The following is an 18590-nucleotide window of genomic DNA, read 5'->3' as shown; positions in this document are numbered from 1 at the left end:
CTGTATAAAGGAGTCAGCAACTCGGTATAATGATTTTCCTGTCCTGCAATCTCCTGGAAATGCTTCTGTATTGCAAAACTTCTTAATTGTACAGGATTTGTATTATTATCAATAGCAATGATTTTGCTGCAGATATGACTAACATCCTCAGGCAGGATAGGTTTGCAGTATTTGCCTAGTTTTCACATTAATTAATATAATTACTAAGCAATGTATTATGCAAGTTAATAGGTCTTAATAGTCTTGCAAATTAAGACTGGGGCACAGAAGTAAACCTCTGTGGGGGTATGCTGCTTTCACCAGGACACTGTAGAAATCACACTTAAAAAGCCTTCAGATTGCCAACTTGTAAGAGACTATAAGCAGGTAGGAAAACAAGCTTGAAATTGAAAGTCATCTTGACAAATCAGAGGACAAATATGATAAAAAATACAAGACGGTAAGAAAAATGTAATTATGAAGGAAGTTGGTGAAGATGGGGTAAGCACTATGCAGGGTTCTGCAGAAAAGATCTGGAAGTTCATATTTAGAAAATTAGACATGAATTAAACATTGCAAGAAACACAGACATACTGGGGTTTTGAAAAGGGACTGATGAATGAAATACATCTCAGTTACTATACTCTTGTATTAGCATACTCAGCCCCAGCAGAAACTAACCTGCCCAGTTTCACCCACAATGCCTAATGACAGGCATGAATCAAATGGAGAGGGGGAGCATAAATGAAAAATAAAAACAACCAGAGGGCTTAAAAAAGGGGAAAGATTGAGAGAAATGGATGTGTTTAATCTAGAGGTGACTTCCTAATTGCAAGGATATTTAGAAACAAGACTGACTTGCTTTAGGAGGTTATAGAATTCCATCTCTGAAGGTTTTTAGACATGAATCATGACAAAAAAATCAGATAAGGAGTTTTTTAGATTAACTTGCATCTTTCCTGAAGGAAGTGGGATGGACTAGATTAGTACCATTATCCTACATTCATATTCCTGGAAAACAATATAGAGGAGATCAGTGCTCTAGTTCTAATCATGTTGCAGCTTCGGGAAGCACCTTTTCTGCAGTGGTCCAAAACCCATACCCAATTACCTCAATGTGTCATCACGGGAACTTGCAATATGGGCTGGAACAGATGTGGAGAGAAAATCTAGACGTTCTTTTACCCCAGGGCAGGATCAACTGTGCCTAAACCATTCCTGAAAGATATGTCTAACTCAAGGTGATCCACCTGTGGCTTACAAGCTCCACAGCGTTAAATCTCATGAGGAAGGCTATCTTAGAATGGAGAAGTAGGAAAACCTGACATGCTAGCTGTGCTGGATGCAAGTGAGATAATGAGACCAAGATTCCTGGATCATCAAAACCAGGCGGTCAGCCTACTCCCAATCTTGCATGGTGAGAGCTAAGAAAAAGTTGCTTTTATCAACTGTGTGTAAACTGCTCCTGTAGTTTCTCCTCCTCTGGGCCTTCAGAGTAGACAGTATGTGCTGATAGCGGCCAGTCAAGTGAAATTTTTGATCAGCATCTTGTGGGGGCCTTCTAAGTCTGTCATCCTTGGTGTAATCTGTCCTATAAAATATCAGTGATGGATTCAAAATGATCAGGTTATTATCCCTAATTCAATATGATCAGATCTTCCTTCTATTTTCTCAGTTCTAGATTGAACAGTCCATCCCCAATTCCAGCAGCCTCTCTCTTATGTTTCCTAAACCCGTGATCTTATTACTAAAGACTCCTCTCCAATCCAACCATGTAAACCCACATCCTACTTCTAAAAAGTTAATGAAGTGCAAATTTCTCAAAAACTATGACAAACATCATAATTCTTTAAAATAGAAATTACCAAGTGACTTTTAGCAAAGAAACTATGGCAAAAGTTTCAAGTGCGTACTGTCAATTTGATAGACACTGTAGTTGTTCAAGTACTGGTTCCCTAGGCATGAAATTCTTCTGTCATCAAAATTGGAAGGTACACCTCAGTCATTAAACTGCCAGTCTTCTTTTAATAGTTATACGTAGGATGTTAGATATGATAACAGTGGTGCTCCAACAGGAGAAACCTACACATGGACACCTAATATCAAGGCATCATGTCATAAGAATCAGTCCTTCCTTAGCAAACATACTTTTTTTTATGTCCCACAGGAAACTCAATTTTCCATATATCCATAAAGCTTTCTTGACGAAAGGGAAATATTTGTTTCTCCATAAATCAATTATGTATTTGAGTTCAAGCCACAGTAAGTTTTCTAATTGCTTTTATTGCTTTTCATTCTGATCTACTTAAGCCTGTTACCTGTGATATCTGTTGTAGAAGAATGAGTTAAATCTGTTTCATAATCCTGTTTAGTCTTTTAAAAAAAAGCTATTTTGAGTCTAACCTCTGAAAAAAGTATATGGTGTAACATGTCAACTGGTAACATAATTGAAGAATAATAGATATACAGACACATACAGAAATGTTTACATGCATGATCCTATTCTGCAGCAGTATTTTTTAGAGCCTTTTGTGAGTATCAAAGACAAAATCCCACTACCGCTGAAGACAACTTATTTTTTTTCTTGCTACTAATTTAAGTGATAAAGAACTGGACAGAAATGTGTTGCAATTCAATTAAAAACACAGGAGAAGAAACAAGTATTTCCCTTTATTAATATATATCCATTTACCATACAAGCTATCAATATGTACATGGACATTAAAGATTAAATACTAGTAATAGCAAATACTCTATCTTAAAGTAATTTATATTGTTGTAACTTATTTAAAGGAATATAAACTTGAACCAGAGGAGGACTGATTTCAAGTATTCCAGGTTGTTTTAAAATCAGTTAGCAGCAAGATAACACACTATAAAAAAGTGACCGCGAGAGATCTTTCTTCTTAATATATGTATCTTATGTTATTCTTACTCCTTGGCCAGCTGTACATTGGTCGGTTTTGCTCCAATAGGTATCCCATGTTTGTGCAAAGTGCTCATCAAAATTTCACGCATTTCGTTGTTGTAGGAGTCAAAGTCAAATACATTTCGAACAACATTTGCAAGTCCTTCAGTTGGAAATTTCTGTGAAGAAACAAAAAATCCCCAAATTGCTTTTACTGGGTACCTGTTAAGTTACAACATATTATTAAATACTTCTAAAATGAACAGTTATAACAGTAACTTTGCTCAACTTAGACAAGTGCTCAAGTAATCATTTTTTTATTATTTTCCAGAAGGTATGTTGCTTTAAGTCAAAATGAAGCTACTGAAACGTAACCTGAACTAAACAAACAAGCAGGAGACAGTTATTTAAATACTCAACATCATTCATGTTTTCAAGAACTGTTTGTGTTATACACATAACAAGATGTGTAATCATTGGCACATATAATTAAATATAACCTGTATTTTTTCAATTTAGAACTGCTTTCTACTAGTAGCAAAGATCTGACAAAAAGATATATATTCTTATAATTCAACTACACAATTCATTTAAGATTTCTGATTCTTAACATTGCATACAGAAAAGCAGAAGATAATCTGCTTGCTTACTAAAAATGACTTTAGGCAATGATGGGTTTTAGTAGAAACACAAATTTATTTAAGATTTGCAAACATTGTTTTCTTAGTGAAGAATACTACTTGAAATGTGCTGTGTACATAAAAAAAAAAAAAGTTTCAGAGTTTCACTAGTATTTCCAACAATGGAAGTTTTGCTACTGAACTGGACTGATGATTTAAGGCCAGTGTGCTCTTCCAGGTTTCAGAACAACCACTCACATATTGCCACAGTTTTTAATTACTGTTCTGCAAGAACAAAACACATTTTCCTGCCTCTCATTTGCTTGCCATTATGACTTAGAAGCCAGTGAGACTTAAAAGCCTTGACTGCACAGTCAATTAAACTGATGTAATAGGAATAAACTGAAATGCAGAAAGGTTTTTTTTTTTGGTACCTGCAGAAGACACTATAGGTGTGAAAAGCTGGCTTAGCTTTTCCAGAAACTGGTTTCAAGTGCTAAGTCAGTAAATTCCACTGTCTTTTGATTTACCCTGAGATTTCAACAGCAAACATGTACCTGTACCCATTTAAATTAAGGCATATTCCAATAAACACAGTCCTTAATATATGCAGCCATAATAAAAGGCTTAAATAAACATTTAAAAAAAAAACCACCCACAACATTTAGGTAATTTAAACAGAGTATGTATCGTGTAAAATTTAGATTTTACTTGCCATTGATAAAAACAGCTGTTTAAGTTGAATATGTTGATAAAGCAAGTCACTGAGTCTTTTCACAGATACTCTTTAATAAAACATTTGAAAAAATCATCTTACTCTTGTAAGATGGTATATTGGGTTTGTGTGGCAAGGTTTTGGTAGTGGAGGAGCTACAGGGGTGGCTTCTGTGAGAAGATGCCAGAAGCTTCCCCCTTGTCCAATAGAGCCAGTGCCAGCTGGCTCCAATATGGACCCACCACTGGCCAAGGGCGAGCTCATCAGCCATGGTGGTGGGTCAAATCAGAAGCCATTATCAGCTTCTCTGATAACATATTTAAGAAGCAGGGGGAAAAAACCTGTGTAACGGCAACTGCAGCTGAAGAGAGGAGTAGGAGCACGTGAGAGGCCCATCCCCGCAGCCGCCATGGCAGGCAGGAGGGGCAGGGGGCTCCAGGCCCGGAGCAGAGGTTCCCCCCAGCCCGCGGTGAAGCCCACGCTGAGGCAGGCTGTCCCCCTCAGCCCGGGGAGGCCCACGGAGGAGCAGATCCCCACCGGCAGCCCCTGGAGGCCCCACGCCGGAGCAGGTGGGTGCCCGAGGGAGGCTGTGACCCGTGGGCAGCCCACGCTGGAGCAGCTCCTGGCAGGGCCTGTGGCCCCGCGGGGAGAGGAGCCCGGGCTGGGGCAGGTTTGCTGGCGGGGCTGGGGACCCCGGGGGGACCCAGGCTGGAGCCGGCTGTGCCTGAGGGACGGCACCCGTGGGGGGACCCGGCTGGGGCAGGGGAGGGGTGTGAGGAGCCGCCCCTGAGGGGAAGGAGCGGCAGAGGCAGCCTGTGAGGGACTGACCCCAGCCACATTCCCGGCCCCGGCGCTGCTGGGAGCGGGGAGAGGGAGCGGGAGTGAAGCTGGGCCCGGGGACAAGGGAGGGGTGGGGGGAAGGTGGTTTAAGATTTGGTTTCATTTCTCATTATCCTGCTCTGGTTGGATTGCTAACAAATTAAGCTAATGCCCCCAAGCGGAGCCTGCCCTGCCCGTGAGGGTCACTGCCGAGGGATCTCTCCCTGCCCTCACCTCGACCCACCGGCCTTTCCTTACATTTTCTCTCCCTGCCCAGCTGAGGAGGGCAGCGGTAGAGCCGCTTTGGTGGGCACCTGGCACCCAGCCAGGGTCAACCCGCCACAGATGTAAATGAAGTAAATAAAAAGAATTTTAAAGAAATAATCACCGAATTACTACATATTGTACACCTTTACCACCTAACTGCTTTATTTTACCTCTTTTGGCAAAAGATGGGAGTGAGGATCTTCTTATTTTAAACTTCTCATTTTTTCTTCATATGCCTTTAATTCAAATATTAGATCTTTGAGAGAAGGACCTGGATGCCCCCATCTCAATATGGCACATATATGTGGTGAAGATTTACAGTGATGAACATAAGTATGTGAAGAAATATTTCAGGGAGTTGAAGTCTTAATTGTTTTTTCCCCATTAGTGAGCAAGGCTAGTACAAAATACTTGAAAAACACTTAACAGAATTTTCAGAGAAATGTATAAATTTATTAAATGTAGAGATATAGATGTATTAAAAGTAAAGATATTTGAGTCCTGAATAAAACAAAAAAACCCAGAAGAAACCAGAAAATTTTCATAAATGTTTTGACCTGTATTCTTAATCAAACATCAGTCTTAAGTCAGGAGTTAGATATTTATTAAGTTGGGAAAATATTAAATCTCTGTAATAAAATATCCATGACACAAGTAATACTAAAATTAGCTAGTTATTGTGGCAGAATGGAAATAGACTGCTAGAAATAGGCTTGTAGAATTTTTTTTTAATCTGTGATGTACATGCCACAGAGTATTTCAGTACTAGTGGTGGTATAAAAGCATGCTGAACTATGCCATGTTTTTTGAACCTGTCCATGAGGAATCTTTTATAAGTTCTGCATTATTACAGCTTAGCAAAATACAAGTTGTTATGAGATAACATAATGTTGTCCTACAGACTGTGCCATCCTGGTTACAATGTCCATTCCTTACTGAATGAAACAGGCACTTAAAATTTCTGAAAACAGCTATGCTAACTAAAGACTGTTTAAACATTCCATATGTAATGTAAATGTGAAAAGTTTGTGACAGTGTTTAGCAGTGAAAGTACTAACTTCCATAATGTAAATTGCACCTTGGAGTCAAAGTAAACATCATCTTGCAACCAAACCAAACAAACAACCCAAACCAAACAAATCCAAAACACAGACTTATAAAAATGTACATCACAGTTAAGTTTAAAAAACATGTAAAGCTACTTAGTACTCAGCATGCAGGACCCTATCTTGGTCTGTTTTCAAGCATTTTCTGCTTTTTTTTATAACAAGAAAAAAAACTACATGTCCAGAATTGTGCATACTCTATATAGCTAAACCCTTAAGTAATTATTTTAGAACATTTATGATTATGAATACTGTATTTTCTGTGTTCTTCCCTTCTTACTGCAAAGCACAACCAAAAACCTGGCACCAAGCTATCTTGTTCACTCATGAGCTACTCTTATCTGCCCTGCACTAGATACTACAGAAAATGTGGTCAAATGCTTCAAATATTATCTGATATTCACTAGTATTCCCCAAGTAGTCCATGGTTTTCTGAATCATTGCATAACTTCTGGCATCAATATCCTTCTCACCAGTGAATTGCCTCAATAGCTCCATGCCTTTTGTATCAGTAGGACATCATAAAAAAATTATTTCCACAGCTACAACTGATCACTGCTGTCAATAAAACCTGATCTGAACACAAGCCACTTGTCAAAACGCCCTCTACTTCAGTTATTAAAAACATCACAACTCTCTTGTTTCAATCAGAACAAATCCAACCATTTTTTTTATAACTGCCTGGACAACTGCTTACTAAAGAAAAGCAATGACAGTTCACTTGAAAAGAAAAGGGGAAAAAAGAAGTTTGAATGTTTGAGTTGAACATTTTTAAAGAATCATTTGGTTTCTATTGATTTTTAAAACCAGATTACTGGAGAAAATATTGATCTCTCATCAGTCTGTCTGGTTCTCATTCATTGATCCTCCCCCTTACAAGTAACAACTCTGTGTGTACCTTAGAGTATTTTCACAGCTTAGATTCTTGACTATTCCTTAAAATAGTAAGTAACATAGGTTTTGCTTTTAACAATTTTATATTTATAAAAATATATATTTTATGCATTATTTGATACAGAGTTGTAACAGAATTTGGCTTGATTACGCATCTAACTTTCCATGAGTACATGTATTGCTGTAGTCTGCTTACAAGCTATCAGCAAAATAGTTTCCTGGTACAAGTACAAAATGTACATTAAGATATGCTAGACACATTGAGGTCTATTGTACTTCTACCACTACTCTGAAAACAAAGTGACAAATTATCTGTTATCCAGTCTTGTAATGAGTCCAGATTTTTGTTTTAGACTTCTACCTTGTGTTCTCACTACCACTCACTTCCCTACATACTCTAGTGCTTTCAGATGCCTGCACATTTCCCATCCTTCCAGCACCATCCCAAATGGCCCACTCTGCCCCAATGACACTAACAGATCTCTCCCTACCTGCACATTTCTCTGTGCCCCTGACTTCCCCCTGTACCCTGATGCCTTTTCACTGAACACTGCCAGTTGTCTCTGCGCCTCCTCAGTTGTCCTGTCAACAGGGCAAAAAGCACTACATCTATGGCTCATCCTGAGCGACAGGCACACTAATTGATTAACCAGTGCTTGTGTCTTTAGTGGGCATCACCTACAGCCAAGCAAAGCAGCTGAATTCTCCCCCTACCTTTTCATTTGCAGGGACACTCATTTCAACTTGTTTCTCTCTGTCACATAGCTGCTGATTTTGACTAAACCAGTGGAAACCTAATTATTTTTGAAAACTGGTAACTGAATTCACTGTGGTTGGCCAAAAGGGTAAAAGGTTATTATTGATGTGTGTTTGGCAGCAAGAGGAAAAAGGGATAAACCCCGTGATTTGATAAACCTAGTTTCCTTTTGAGATTAAGCTGAACAGAAAGAAGTACTGTCTTAGCACAAAAGCTTATTGAACAGGTCTAAAAGCCTGATTATTAGTAGACTTCAGGTACAGAAGGTACCTTAGACATTTACTGCTTGAAAACTGTTATACTACTGCCTACTATTAGAAAGCAATCTCAGATACAAACAAGAAGGCCTATGAGAAAAAAATTCTCAGCTTTCTCAATCTCGATAGAGTTAATAAAAAAGCCATTTCCATTTTATCTAGACTAATGTGGCTTGCCTGACTAACATCTGCCAGAGACATCAGGTGAATCTTGACTCTGCAAAACAACATACAAGAGGTCTCATGAAAACCAGCGTACTAGATTGCAGAGAAGCAGTTACAGCATTCACTGGTAGCTATGGGCAGCATATGGTAACCCAATGAAGCAAGAGCAGAGCTTCTCAGCTTGCCCATAAGCCACTGCTAGTATCAGTACTTTTGACATTTGACACAGTCTGAAAACTGCAGGAGTGCGAGGCAAAAAGGTCATCGGCAACCTAGAGCTGCAAGACCCAAATTCCTCATGCAATCTGTAGGGAGAAATAGTTGCAGCAGCAAAGTTCAGTATCTGCATTAGACAACTTTCCCTATGCCTGCAGTTTCAGGTCTTCAAACTAGTTTGGTATCTGGAGCTTTATCAAAAAAACCTTTCCTTAAGAAAAAGTTAGTATAGAGGCAACCCAACTCTTGAATGCACTGTCTAAGCTACAACTAAATTGTTAACAAAGTTCCCTACTTGCATAATCTTTATGGGAAGATGCTCTTGTAACTACACTGTGGACGCAATCCTATATGTTGAAGATCACAATCAGAGTGCAGAGACTAGCCTAATAATATATTGATGCCACAGTAATGAGAATATTTAACTGACTAGCCCTGATGCTCAGATGCACTCTCAGATAACAGTATTCAACAGCAATTTTTTCTTTAAAACATCTAACCCTTTTTTTCAGAAGCAAAAAATTCCAAAGTTATGTGAAAGAAATCAACGCAATAGTACAAAGAGAGTGGGGCTGTGGAACTGCTGTAAGGGAAATTGTTTAACATCATGACTAACTCCCCTCCTTCCTTCCTAAGGACCAGCCATTTTATTGACTCATTTCCCTCCTTCCTCTTTCTTCTCTACCTGAAGACCTAAAAGCTTCTTACTTTGGAATAATCACTATGTTTATATTCATTGTTTACATTTGGCTACTCCCAGCCTTTTTTATTATTCAGACTGAACAAGTTGCAGTAAACAAAATGTTGCATCCTTTCAAAGAGACTGGGATCTTGAAAACAAATGTTGCAGAAGAAACTAAAGCTGCATGTTACAAATTTGTTTGGATATTTACACTTGACTTTGCAAGAGGTGAAAACTTAGCAGATGAGAAACTTCCCTGCTGATCTGTGCCCAATGTCCACGTTGAAGTGACCATATTAATCTAATTAAGTGAAGGACACAGAAGCAGAGAGTAAATGCCCTTAAGAAAATTAGGAATGCAGCAATTCCAGCCTTCAATTAGATACTGTTCACAGTCAAAGAAAAAAAGAATTAAGCCCTATGTTTCCACATGGGTTAGTGACAGAAGACACTGCAACTTCAGATTACAGATTACTCTGAAACAGATGATGAAGGAAAGAAGCTAGGAAGGTAGGAACAGCCAAAGACTATGAAGACATTCCAGGAGGAGTTCATTTAACAAAAGCCCTAAAACACCAGCTTTTCACCAGCACAGCAACTGTCCCTCAAATCTGTAATTTTTCCACTTTCATTTCAAATGTAACTCTGTTTAGACATCAGCATGTACATGCTCTATCACTTTGCTAAACAAATACCTATTAACTGGTAATTGATCCTAATAAACTATTTTGCTTATGTCTTTTATTTGGATGGATTCCTCAGCTTTTAGATCTGAATTTTGTTAACCCTTAGTAAAAAGTTACAAATATAGCATAATTTTTTTATTATATTATCGCTGCCACAGTAGCACTGATTTACTTTGTCTCAAGACCTTACTGCAGCCTAGAGACCATTTAGCACAAAAATCTACCCTCCCCAGAGATCCAGATGAACTGAAAATTTTTAAAAGTAGTAATTCTAAGCTAAGGATCTAGATGTCTGTGTATATGGATGAATGTATGTTCATGAGCAGAAACACAAAACCATCATGCAACACTGTTACACTATGTAGTGTTAAACATGGGAACAGTAGATCAAATAATTTGTGAGAAATTATATTCTGATTGTAATAATTACATTAATATTTCCACTAATTAATTTTTCAATCTATGATTCAGTAATTCAAGAAGTAGTCTATAAATTAACAAATCATCAATTCTGTGATTATAAACAGAACAAAATAAAAGCACTGCTATTTAAAAATAATATTAAGATAGTTTATATTGCAAATACTTCAGACAAAGGGTATCCTTCAATTTATAAAGATAGAAGTCAGGCCCTACTGTAATCTTTTTTTTTTTTTTTAAAAAAAGACCAATATTAAATCAGAATTCATGATTTTACAGTTAAAATGTAGGAAGCAGTCATGGATCCTAAGCAGCTGTTTGCTAAGTTGTTATCCATCTGACTTCTTCCTTAGAGAAATTCCACCAGTGATGTATTACTGTTACGCAACAGGAACTTATTTTCTCCCAGGAAATTATTAAAAAGAAGAATTTTACAGCAGCATAAAGTGAACAGTTGCACTGTCCTGGAAGTATTGTATGCTGAATATGGAATTTTATAATGAAGGTTACTATGAACATTGCATACTGTATTCACAGTATCAATCTGAGATTTTCTTACGTAATAGAAAAACAGACACTCAGGGGTTTTTTTATATCTATAAATAAACATACAGAAAAAATACCTGCCTGTGTACATCTGATTATTACCCTCAGACTATCTGAACAACTGAATATGGTGATTCCTTCAAAATACAAAACTTTTCAAAACAACGAAATAAAAATGCATGAACAAATAATGGCATCTTTTTCTAAAACCTTCAAGCATTAAAAAAATTAGTAGTGATGAACTCAAGTTTTTAATGAAATCTGACATACTATACCTGTAAATGTTTTACAATATTCACAACTTCTCTAGTTGAATAGGGATAGTTAATAATTCCTTGGTCAGCTAGGCTCCTGAGTTCTCCAAAAGCAGCCACCAGTTTCTGAAGAATTGGTTCTGGAACATCAGGACCATATTGTCTAAGCATAGCCAGTTCAGACTGTGGTTTGGGATTATCAACAGCATGGCAACTAAAAATGTCCCCTAAAAAGAAAAAAGCATACAGTTAAGTAACTTATAAAGAGATGGCATCACAACAGCCCCTTTAAGTTTCATACAGCACCTTAAATGGAAAAGCAATGGCTCAAGAGGACACAAAGTACCTGATTGTTAACACAAAACAAGACAAACTACTTTGAAAAATGTAAAGGACAAACTTGCTATGAAGAACATTGAGGTTCCCAGAAACATGGAGTTGTCTCTTGCCATTTTAATGAAAGTGATCACATGGGAGAAATTTACTTCAAGAATAAATACAAGTCAAATGAATGCAGAAAAAAAGAAAAAAAAGGTTTAAAGAAAGAGTAACAGGCTGAATGGGACCAATTTGTGAACACCTTGAAAACACCACAGGAGGCAGGGAAATCTTGATATGCAGGAATGCCCTAATGCAAACCCAGGTGAGAGGTCTAGAGGAAATACTAGATTTCTAATTCCCTCTCTGAAATTTGGCAAGATATTCTTTCCATATATTTGCATTTTATTGGTGCCAATAATTTAATGTATAAAACTGAGTTTATTTGTAAAGGGTCCTTTAACAGTTGTACAAAACTTTGCAGAAGAATGATTGGATCTTGCTGAAAAAGGACTTGGATTAAAAGCAGAAGAGTCCCTATGCTTGAAAAATAAAATCAATAAAGAACCCCAAAACCTCAACCAAGCCTTGCCACATGGGCTAAAAGCAATAATGCTAGGATGATCAATTTTACTTAAAGGGTCCATGTAAGGAAGGAAATCGGGTCATGCAAAAGAAATAAGGTATACTAAAACATCTTGGGGCAATATAGCTGGATGAAATTCAGAGCCAATGAGTCTCTGACAAGGAACGCCCATTCACGGGGAACTACATTTGTAAAACAAAAAGCTATCATGCAATATGGAATTGGGTTTGCACCTGCTTTTATGAGTACATTATTATTTCTTGCAGAATAAGCATTATGGCCAAAACTAACAGATAAAACCACATAAATTAAGGTGCCTACACATAGATGGCTATGCTAACATAAACAACACAGTCAGTAGAGTCTGGAGGGCTATTCAGTTTGTAGCCCTGGTGTGACACTGCCAAGCCTTTGTCTAAGTCCCGTTAGTCTAACACTGGACTACACAGGCCAATAAATTCTTTGTCCCTTGCTTGTACACAACATAAATTCTTGCTTCTGCTGTAGGATGAAGCTGTGGGGAATCTTTGCTGATACACCGGAGTATCAGGACCTGCCAAGAACTTTCTGAAACGAGGTTGTTGTGGATATGAAAAACTTTGATGTGAAATTTGGACAGCCTTATCTGAAACTAGGATGAATTCAGTATCTTGTCAAATATATATATATTATAATAAGGCCTATCACACACGGCCATGGGCATGGAGAGGCTAACGAGGATTAATAAGCTGGTAGCACAGTGCTAACATCAAAAAAATGGACAGCAGCCTCCACTGCTGAGAGGAGAGAAAAGAACCATCCATCAAGCTCCCATCTCCTGTACTGAAGAGAACAGCACCTGGCTTAATATAGGGGGAAAAAAATGGTGAGCTGTTGTGTTAACCACTGATGTCAGGTATCAAGCTGCTTACAGCTCATGTTTTTGCTGTTATACACTCATTAATGAAGATTTCTTGTAACCTTGCCTGTCTGCTGTGTTTGTCTAGACCCCATAAAACAAAATAGTTGTAACACAGATAACCACATATAGCTGCTCACTTCAGGACAAGTTTGGGCATTTTTACTAAGATATGTAAAGTTACATGTTAGTCTTCAAGCTGAATCTCACCTCTAATGTCTTATGTAAAACAAAGTATCAATATGCATAAGGACTCCTTCTCCTCATGAAATCTAATGAAAACAGTTATTCCGTTAATCAATTCTATTAAAGATCACCATTTAATATGAATCACTTACCTAATGTGCCAAAAAAGTCATTACCCAAGAAAGGAAATCCAGGTCTATTTGCTAGAACAATCATTCTAAAATCAGGATGAATAACTATTACATTTTCTCTCCCCTCTACATGAGCCTGATCTGGAAAAGAAGTGAAGTTTATTAATTGCATATTTAAGCTTTGTAATTATGAATTAACTAAATGAACATAATTAGATTAGAAGAATTCTTCCAATCTAATTATTTTCTTCTTAGAATTAAAAGAAGAGTTACAAAAAAGGCTCAATAGCTTCTTAGCTTGTCATTCAACTATGGGTGTTCTAGGTTTCAGTTTAAAGTTTCATAATCTGTTTTATGAAAATTTAACCAAAGTGTTTCCTTTTAAAAAACATAAAAATGCACCCACTGTTCTTGGAGTGGGGACTACCTATCCTGTTTATATTTAATTTCACCAAAATGTTGAAGCCAACGGTGGATAAAATGTTTTGTGTTTTTACATAGATCTAGGAACACAGGACTGAAAATCCTCCTGGTTATTACAAAAAACTGTGAGAAACCAGACATACATGATTTCACACATGTGAAGACACTGTTTCTCCACAATGACTCAGACTGGCCCCAGTTGTTCCCTTGCAGTATGTTTCCAGTGGCACATGGTGTTTGGGGGAATCATTTTACCTCCTCTAAAAAATCAGAGTAATAATTGTGGCTGGATAGCAAGACATTTTAAAAAATGCCCACCTACAGTTTATAATGACAAGCAAAACTCAAGTGTTGTGCCATGTGAGTGCTGAACGATTGCTCCACTCATACTTCAACTTGTTCCCAATACTGTTAAAAAGAAACTAATTACGTATAGTGTCTACTAACATCAAGAGGGCATTTCACACATGGTCTTTCTTTGAAATATAATGAAAAATATTTAGCTCCTACAATTCACATGAATTAAATTCCATTAAATTATAAAATACTCTCTTCCTGCAGGATATATTTAAGTAATATAAGGATATGCAATATTTGATTAGATTAAACCCTTAACAATTCAACCTTAGATATACTCATATCTTCAATTTCAGATCTGATCAAGTTATAACTGTCCAGATGGGCATAACCAAGATCATAATTTGGTCAACTATGTCTTTATTTCTTACGGTGAATGAGAAGCAGAGAGGTCAACTTACAGTTCATTGGTTTGCATTTTTCTTTTTAAATTTTTCAGTGAAATTCACAAAAACACTGATTTAAGAAAACCTTTGTGACTATTGCAAAAGTAGTAAAGAAAATGACTGTAAATTCTTTAATTGTTAACCTTTTACCATGAAGTACTTTTTCCATTTGAACTCTTTTGGGTCTCTACCTAGTAACATAATTGCTGAAAACCAGAAACATTCTGCATTTTACTGTAAATAATCAAAACGCTTTCTACCTACTTACTGGCAACAATTCGCCTTCCATCTGACAAAACCATTTCCCCACTTTCTACTAAAGTTTTTAAGATACAGGTAACATTTGTTGGTGCTTTGTCTGCTTCATCAATTACCAAAATACGTCCAAACTTCACTGCTTTCACCTACAAGAGAAAAGAATCAAAACATCAGAACCTGCAAACTGCATTACTGATTTCTCAGTCAGCAGCAGTGACATCTCAGTGGCACTGAGACAAGAAAGGGACTCAGAACAGACTGAACTGAGGCAGAGAGAAGAGGAGGCAGGTGACACAAGAAAGCTAGGTGGTTTTGTTTCTTAGGATAGGGACAGAAAGGTCTGTACTAGGGAGGGAAGTGAGAAGCCTGACTGAGAATGAACTGGAGGGCTAACAGAGAAGTGCAAATGCAGTTTGCATCTCAACTGTCAACATGTAGCTGAAAGAACTGAAGAATGGCTGCAACAGCTGCCTGGAGTCCAACTTAGCAGGTAGGTGTGAGATGATATAAAGGAGAAGGAGGAAAATACCACTCTACCAGTTAGAATGTGTCAGGTTAATACTAAATTATCTTCCATACTCATTCTGTGCGTGCAGACTCCCAAGACTATCATCTTAATCACATTCAGCACAGCAAACATGGCAAATGTAACCAAAGTAAAAGTTAATGAAATGTTACCACATGACCATGCCATGAAAGGAATCCAATCACAAAGAATTTTCTTATTTGAAAAGCCACCATGTTTAACTACTTGTTTTAACTGAAAAACATTTCCAAATATACAATCCAAATGTTACTACTAACCAGTGATGAATCTTCATATATAATAAGACCGTCTTTAACAGAAGGTTGTAGGGTAAGGCTTTGAACAGTGGTATCCCTGAAATGTAGAAAACCAGACAGTATTAACTAAAAATACACAGGAATTTTAGTTACAATAAAATGCAAAATGAATGAATGAAAAACTGAAGGGTCTCTTCTTTTCTAAGAGGAAAAAAATCCTCATATTTTTTTAGGACTCTTGAAAAACTGGAACTGAAAACAACACTGTGCCAGCTTAGTGGTCAAAGGCGAGTATCCCTGTCTCTGCCACGGCTTTCACAGTAGTTCACAATTTCTCACAAACCCTAGAAATGCAAACACTGAAAAGTGAATTTGTATCTTGTGCATGTAGGCACATTACTACTGCTACTACCACTTCTAGTTAAGCATGCTTAAACTGTCATTTACATGACAGGCAAATCTCCCCAGAAGAGCCAAAGAGGAATTTGCAGTATCATAGACAAATCAATAACACTTTAATTGCTCTTCTCCATGTATCACTAAGAAAAAAAAAGACTAAAAATACTCATGTGGAATTCTAAAAATAGATTATTTTTATTTCTATCTAAACCATACCAGATGGAATACTTTGTACTAGCACTTGCTACATTTTATATCATGGACAGTGCAAGCTGTTGGACGGGACAGAGGCTTTAATAGCAGAGTATTTATTTTTGAAATTCTATTTGTGTTTGAATGGCTCAAATTATTATTTTTTCCTTCAAATTTTAAATAGCATTAATTAAAATGTCATGAGAACATTCCTTAATCTTTGTTATTTTCATCTACTTCAACCATCACTGAATGTAAAGATAAATAAAAACTAGTTGCAATTCAGAAAGGTCCAGCAACAGACATCACCACACTGGATTTATCTAGACAAATTATGCCCATAACCTAGAGAAAACCCCTCATGACTGTACAAAATACTTGTCAAAACCTTGGTCAAGATCTGCAAAACCAACCCCATTTACCTTGGGGTTTACAGGGATCAATGAGTTACGGAATAGTCCAGGGGTGGGTGATGACAGAAGGTCCCCATGATGCCCACGGTTTCATGGGCAATGGGATATACAACTCAAGCTTAGGGTAAGTAGGCTATGCCATCCCTTTCCCGCTAAATTTCAAAATTTGTATTAGTCTGTGTCAACAGAACAATGGACTACCCATGTGATGAAACCCATCAGGAGAGCCTCACTTATGCTGTTTGAGATCCACACGCTGATGGATAGGTAAGGTTGGTAACCTTTGCATGGCATGTGAGATTTGATGTAACAAAAATCTCTTACCTTTTCACAGTCATGTTGTGTAACAAAACTGTTTGCTTAACTAAGCTGACTCACTGTTCCATATATCCACCTTACTCTACCTTTAATTTTCTAAGACCTTGTAAAAAACCAATAATACTCTGATAAGCTCCATGAGTACAGGAAATCAAACACAGTACTGTTTGCAGTAAACTATTAAATGGCCAGCTTCTAATTACATTTTTAAACTGAGAGCATAACATGCACATTTCCTTTATTTGAAACTGCTGTCAGCAGGATTTCTGTCCCTAATAACTAATAATTTCTTGTTTAGCTTTAAACTCATGATTGATTTATCCCAGCATCTCCCATACACAGTAATAAAGCATATGGTGGCAAGAGAGATTTTTGATGTTTAAGCTACTTCACATCTGAACTTTAATCCAGGATGGGAACAGTTACAAAGCTGGGAGCACCTTCACTTCCTTCAACCCCACCAAATGTGGCCTGTCACAAGCAGCAACACTCCCCCAAACAGTTATATTCATATTGTATTCACTTGCAACATATCATTCCTTAAATCACTAAAGTAAGCACTTATCTATTCTCTTAGAAATCCTACCATGAACATAAAAACAAAGCCTCTGATATCATCTTGCTTGTCTACCCATTTCTACGCTAAGCAAAGAAATCAATAATGAATCAAAAAGTAACAATAAACCTATGATTTTTGCTTCTTGAACACAGATTATTTAGGGATTGAATTCTCAGACTGTATGTAGCAGCCTACCTCCATTACCAGTTATCATTTCTGGCTCAAATTTATACAGTCACCGATGTAGCAGAATTTTAAAATGTGTAAACCAAATCCTAGAGTATATGAAGGCACAGTCCCAGGTTACTAATTAGTCAGGAATAATTAATGGAAAAATGCTCTAAGGAATTAATTCAAGGAGAAAAGAGAAAGGATTTGTCAAACCTGAATTGTGATCCCTTTAAAGTAATAGAAAGGTGAGAAAATGGGAGGATCTAAGGAAAGCATAGGCCAAGAACAAAGTAAAGGAAGATGAAATATTACAGGATGTTTTACATATCATAAATTTGTACTTAGCAGTCAACGCATGAAAAAAGTAAAGTGACCAGAACACGGCAGGAAAGGGAGATCTCTAGTGGTGGTGTGGAAGGGCATAGGTAATGACAGAAGAAAAGACGTAAATGTCAAATGGTGTTTTAATTTAACACAAAATGTGTATTTTACTTTTGGTAAGCTAGTTAATCCTGTGGCTCTGCAGAGACTACTTACAACTCCCTAACTTACACTTAGTATCACCAGCAGCCCACACAAATCCTTATGATGATCTCATCCTTCAGGGAAGACAGAATTGACTGTAATTAGGGGGAAATAAACACTAGAATTACAGTTTACTTAAGCGCTATTATAAAAGTTGTATAAATCAGAAAAAATTGCAGAAGGTATCAAAATGAAAGAACAACTGACATCCTAAATCTAGCTTCTAACTTCTTATTTTATCTGTGGTTCCTTCCTTTCTTCTACTTTACTGTTATTCAGCCCTAATATTTTAAGGAAATATTTCAGGGGATTTGCAATGTATTATAGAAGCTAAGTATACAGCCAAATATTAATTCCATTGGCTTGATGACATAAGTGAATGCAAAGCTCCTGTAC

The 18590-nt window shown here is 37.2% G+C and overlaps 1 protein-coding gene across 2 annotated transcripts in view; it reads right to left on the bottom strand.

Moving 5' to 3' along the window:
• VWA8 (von Willebrand factor A domain containing 8) overlaps positions 1-18590 on the bottom strand; it is a 185969-nt gene that overhangs the window by 74119 nt on the left and 93260 nt on the right. For both annotated transcript variants that reach the window (XM_027815848.2, XM_027815857.2), the window contains exons 22-26: positions 15639-15714; positions 14845-14980; positions 13432-13551; positions 11313-11518; positions 2915-3066 (exon numbers count right to left, since the gene is read on the bottom strand). In XM_027815848.2, coding sequence (XP_027671649.2) covers positions 2915-3066; positions 11313-11518; positions 13432-13551; positions 14845-14980; positions 15639-15714 — 690 coding nt within the window. The remainder of the gene's footprint in view (positions 1-2914; positions 3067-11312; positions 11519-13431; positions 13552-14844; positions 14981-15638; positions 15715-18590) is intronic.

This window comes from Falco cherrug, chromosome 2, assembly GCF_023634085.1.
Source record: "Falco cherrug isolate bFalChe1 chromosome 2, bFalChe1.pri, whole genome shotgun sequence".
NCBI classification, from domain to species: domain Eukaryota; kingdom Metazoa; phylum Chordata; class Aves; order Falconiformes; family Falconidae; genus Falco; species Falco cherrug.
Note: the sequence above shows the minus strand (reverse complement) of the source record. Positions and strands in the feature narration are given on the sequence as shown.